General features: G+C 33.4%; 1 protein-coding gene across 1 annotated transcript in view; it reads right to left on the reverse strand.

Annotated features, from left to right (window-relative positions):
- Nucleotides 1–5,781, reverse strand: part of LOC138695203 (angiotensin-converting enzyme-like) — a 28,920-nt gene extending 23,139 nt beyond the window's left edge. The window contains exons 1-2 of the mRNA XM_069819663.1: nucleotides 5,493–5,781; nucleotides 1,796–1,954 (exon numbers count right to left, since the gene is read on the reverse strand). Coding sequence (XP_069675764.1) covers nucleotides 1,796–1,954; nucleotides 5,493–5,696 — 363 coding nt within the window. The 5' untranslated portion in view covers nucleotides 5,697–5,781. The remainder of the gene's footprint in view (nucleotides 1–1,795; nucleotides 1,955–5,492) is intronic.
- Nucleotides 5,782–6,000: the final 219 nt, after the last annotated feature.

The raw sequence follows: 6,000 nt of genomic DNA on the forward strand, positions 1-6,000 counted from the left end.
TGGTACCACGAGGTTCTAAAGGGCAAAAACAGTACCCAATTACTTTTTGGTAGCTAGAGTATTTCAGAAGATATTGTGTACCAAAGATCTTACATGCCCTGGAGTAACTGAAGAATAACTTCTACCAAAATTTTTTTACAGTTCTCAAAGGGAATTTCAAGTGTTTGGTAAATTTATATACACGTGTCATAAATATTTGGAAACACAATTTAAATATATTCTCTCTTAATTTATGCAAGTGAACTATGTTTCAACCGCTTTTATAAATTATCATTGCTCCAGCACTCTCGTGTGAAAGCGAATTGTAGACAGAAAGAAACAAGAAAGTAAAATAGATGCTTCAGAAATTAAATTTCTCCTCCAAGTCAATGGACGTAAAAAATCACCTAAGCCTAAGGGATAATGATATCCGAGAAGAATTCAACATTCGTGATATGAACGACAGAATAAGGAGTTACAAGCAGCAATAGAAAGAATATTCAGAGAGAATGTCAGACACAAAGTTGCCTAAATAAATATGGAAATGCAAACTTAAAGATCTGTAGGTAGAGTAAAAAGAAGATAGCAATATTTGAAGTTTACATCTGTGTAGTAACGGTTAGCGCATCTGGCCGCGAAACCAGGTGGCTGGGATTCGATTCCCGGTCGGGTAAAGTTACCTGGTTGAGGTTTTTTCGGGGTTTTGTCTCAACCCAATCTGAGAAAATGCTGGGTAACTTTCGGTTCTGGATCCTGGACTCATTTTACCGGGATTATCACCTTCATCTCATTCAGACGCTAAATAACCTGAGATGTTGATAAAGCGTTGTAAAATAACCTACTAAACAAAATTGAAGGGTATTTTTGGACGCGGAACTGGCATTTATATTACCTAATCCTAGAAGTGAAGGTGAGAAAACTGTTTTCATGTTACAATTGTATACTAACAATTTGTGTTGAATTATTAATACTGAGCGGTCCCTGTAATCGATATAGAAATAGCAACGTAATGGTATAATAAGTTTTGTTCATAATGTCCAACACCAATATTGACAAAGTGCGCAGGAATATCTAAATAGATTTGTCTATTACAACAAATTGGAGATAATTTTTCATGCAGAGCACCTGACGTGCTTAGTGGTAATAATCCTTAGGTTTTTCGAAATATATCATCTCATTGTTGTCATTACAATCCGCGTCATCGTTTTTGGCTTGTGAAATAAGTAATGGGAACGTTACACTTGTGTTTTACATTTGCCGCAGTCAGTCTGACAAGTGTGTTTGGCAAATGGCTGATGTGACGTGTATAGGAAATGGTACCATTCTCAGCTGCACTAGCAACATGCTCACAAACTGGACACTATAAATCTATAACACACGCCAATATAAATCTATAACACACGCCAAAAACGCTGGCGCCAGCTGTACAATCAGTAGTGGTGGTTGTGATGATAGTTTTTTTTTTTTTCAAATTTACTTATAAATTATTTGAAATTCTCATATTATATAAGTGTAATGCAAGTTGAAAATAGTCATTATGTGAAATTTTAAATTATTCTTAACAATAAATATTGAAAAAATATATATATCGTATTTTGGAATGTAGGCCATCGCAGGGGTAACAGAATTATAACTTAAACTGCATATGGAGCCGGAGCAGGCATTTAAGTCTAATCCTACAGTGATGTTTACGGTGGTGGTGGTGGTGATTATGGTAATATTTTGTACCTTTTAGAGAATATAAGAGTAAAAATTAAACAGATACTTATAAAAGTTAGTGATGGTTTAAAATTCCAAACTGACCTATAGCACTCACCCTCGCCAACTTCTTGTCGGACAACACAGCCTGTCCGATGAGAGATTTCATCATGAATTTTCTTTTGAGAACAGGATCTGTGAAATTTTGCCATGGGAAATGACTCATGGCCTTCCATACCTTCCGTTCAAATCGCGAGAATTCAGCCTCTGCAGCTTCCTGCAACGTGAGATTTATGAAACACTCTAAACGCCAAGGTTAATCGTGAGCTGTTAACAATTACAAACTGCTCCATGCAAATGATACCTTGTGCAACTTGGTGCTAAGATTATAACGTGATATCTAGATTATTTAAGGACGCTGGAAATTTCTATTCCGGGTTACAATTCCGTCGAATAGAAGTAGCTTCATGGTGAACAAAGATGGCTGCAAGTAAATATTTCCTGACTACTCCAGATTTTTCTAGCATAATTAACTCATTCACAAAAAAGATTGATATTCGAACATTTTTTATGCTACTTGATCTTGGATATTTCTTACATGAAAATATCGAACATTTTTATTATGTTACTTGATCTTGGGTATTTCTTATATGGAATTATCGAACATTTTTATTATGTCACTTGATCTTGGGTATTTGTTATATGGAATTATCGAACATTTTTATTATGCTATTTGATCTTGGGTATTTCTTATATGGAATTATCGAACATTTTTATCATATTACTTGATCTTGGGTATTTCTTACATGGAATTATAGAACATTTGTATAATGCTACTTGATCTTGGGTATTTCTTATATGGAATTATCGAACATTTTTATTATGCTACTTGATTTGGATATTTCTTACATGGAATTATCGAACATTTTTATTATGCTACTTGATCTAGGGTATTTCTTACATGGAATTATCGAACATTTTTATTATGCTACTTGATCTTGGTTATTTCTTATATGGAATTATGGAACATTTTTATTATACTACTTGATCTTGGTTATTTCTTATATGGAATTATGGAACATTTTTATTATGCTACTTGATCTAGGGTATTTCTTATATGGAATTATCTATGCGTATTTGCTATTCGCAGATAGATCCCACTATCACGTCATCTGGTATTGTAAGACCGAGAAAATTAAGTACGAGTATATACAGAGTGAACAGTAAGTAATGTCATTAATTTCAGTGAGTTATTCTTTGAGATATTTCAAACAAAACAGTTTAATACAATTTTGCTCGTTTTTTCTTTCTTTCTGAGATAAAAATGGTTTTATATGAAACAATTAATAGCGTGTTTTTGGAAAGTAGTTGATTTAATTCCCAATATGCTCAGTCAATTTACGAGAGCAATATACTACGATAATAAATTACTGAAATAATTTTAGTTTTGTCCTTTAAATATGCAGAGATTTGATCTGAACAAATGTAACTTTTCGTTCTGCAAAGGAATTTTAAAATATTATATTTGTTCGGATCAAATTTCTGCACATTTAATGGACAAAACTAAAATTCTTTCAATCATTCATTATCATAATACACTACTCTCTTAAACTGACTGAGCATATTGGGAATTAAATCAATGGTTTTCCCAAAACAGAGTATGAAATGTTTCATATAAAACAATTTTTATCTCGAAAAGGAAGCAAAAACGAGCAAAATTGTATGAAACATTTTTGTTTGAAATATCTCAAAGAATAACCCCCTGAAATTAGTAACATTACTTCGGTTCACTCTGTATATATCAGGGCTGGGCATCGGGAGAGCAACCAGACTCTAAACAGAGACGCTTAATATTCATCCGCCACTGAATCAACGCTGCGCGGTGTTCGGCGGGGAAAAAAGGGGAAGAAGAGAAATCATATGGCTCCCCGCGAGAGAGTAGAACGCGCTCTTGCTGCCCAGCCCTGGTATAAATATAAAAATTGGTATCTTGAGAATATTACATTAATATGTCCAACGTTAGGAATTGCTAATTTATTTCATGGCCTAATTACTTTAAGTACATTTTCTTCGAAATATTTTCATGTCTGTCGTTTCTAGTCTACTTTTTCTACATATTTTGAAGTCCGAAATTCATAATACTGTACATAAGGCTATATAAATTCTTTGAGTTGTCTGTATCCAATTGACTTGTCATGTATTTATAATTCCAACTTTTGCTTTGAATCTTATTTCAGGAATAATAAGTGACACCAACAGAGAAAGTCTTACAAAAATGCACAAACTGTATTCTTCAAGCTTAATATACACTCGTGTACTCCATATATAAAGTAACGACTTCAACACTAATTGTTCATTATTAACAAAATGGCAAGAGGTGGCTCTGACACAAATTGAAAAATAATTATAATAAACTCTTCAAAGTTGTAGGAGCTCTATTTAGAACACTTTCACATACTGTATCATTGGCCGCGTTCACCCGGAACAACGCTTCACACGAGATTGAGAAGTGATTGCATAATTTTCGTTGCCATCTCCTGCATTTTCCCGCGTTTCATCTCCCATAGATTGGGGGGTCTGATGTTACATGCGCTCTACGTTTGTTAATAATGAATGTAAAACGTTCAGTTCAGTATTTCAACGATACTGCTGGACTCTTTGTTGTAAAACAAATCAACACAGGTTTATTTAGGCATTGTTTGTGATGATAATTACGATGAATATGATAATACCGATATTTTCTGCGAAATTTCCGAATTTATGTGTAGAAGAAATATTTAAAACTAACCAAAGCGATGTTTCTAAGTAAATAGATGGGTAGATAGGTAGGCGGAGGGATGCATAGTGGCAAGGTATTCATGGGATCCCTCTAATTGCATATGTTTTCGGTTGGATGTTATTATGATACAGAAAAATCTCATTAATCCGGACTAATTGGGGGGGATAAGTTGACCGGTTTAACGAAAGTCCGGGTTAACTAAAATAATCTAAAACAGTAAAAAGTGCATTAAAACTCCGTTTATAGCAACAAAACACGTTTATTATGGCATATTTAAAGGAAATAGGCCTAAATACATTATACAGTACAGTAAAATGTAAGGAACTACATACGTGATACCCATAATTATGATGATTTTCTTTATTTTTAATACTGTAGGTGTAATGTTGTAATTATTGTAATTTCATAGTTCTAATGTACAAAAGTAAGTCTTAAAACAAGGTTATTTAATTTTTCCAAACTCAGCGTTTTCTGCCTGTCCGGATTAAGCGAAGTCCGGCTTATCGGGATCCGGATTAACGAGATTTCACTGTATTTATATTTTTATGAATTGGTTCTTATATGTTAGGTTTTTGTCTATAATTGAGAGTGAAATAAATGTAATAAAATTTATGTGTTGTGTTATCAATGATTGTTTTTTTTTTGTTTCTCTATTGGTCATAGTTATGTCTGTACAAGTACTTACAATAGAATTACTGTATTTCATATTAATTAGTTGGAGAGAGTTGGAGATTCGTTAGTGTAAGTCTACAATAAGAGACATAAGAAATATATTTCATACAAAAAAGTATTCTATCCCTTTAGCAGTCTAGCAAATATCATATCAAAACAAGAGTCTGATCCGTTGCTAAGCAATGACGTCAGAATAGTGTGACGTAACTCATTGCTGTTAAGCATCTGATGTCAGATGGTATTTATTTTCGTAACATTTTATTTATATGAAAATTGTGCATAAATGTTTCACGTTGTAAATAAATAAAGAAACGAAGTGAAAAGGAAACTAAATCTGTGTATATGAATGATATTCGGTACTTACATATAATTTCTGGTTTTCCTCCGTCATATTGGCCTCGAAATTCCACTTAGCAATGGTGACTCTTCGCGCCTCTATAGGATATTGTCTGCTGATTTCATTCACTAGCACTCGTGCTTCTTCTTCCATGTCGATATGATTATGGGGCGGGTTTAACAAGTTCACGAGCGAAATCAGTGATAACAGTATCTTGCTGTTTCTCACCATGTTCTTGTTTCTGTGCAGCTAATAATAGGATGCATGTGATTACACTGCAGAAGTTCTCAGCAATTTTAAGTGATAGTAGTCGTTTCCTTATCTGAAAATGACAAATAGTTATTAATAACAGATTAAAGATCTCAAAATAAATTTGAAACATACGATTAATGAAATATAAATGTCATGAATGACAACAGGGTTTAAACTTTTAGGCTTATTCCGTGTTCAATATTTATAGGCCTACTATTAGAACTGATTTCTTCAGATTCTTACTTGTCGACCCACTGGCTCACTCGATATGTGAGTGCACTTT

The sequence above is a fragment of the Periplaneta americana genome, chromosome 2 (genome assembly GCF_040183065.1).
Source record: "Periplaneta americana isolate PAMFEO1 chromosome 2, P.americana_PAMFEO1_priV1, whole genome shotgun sequence".
In the NCBI taxonomy this organism is placed as follows: Eukaryota; Metazoa; Arthropoda; class Insecta; order Blattodea; family Blattidae; genus Periplaneta; species Periplaneta americana.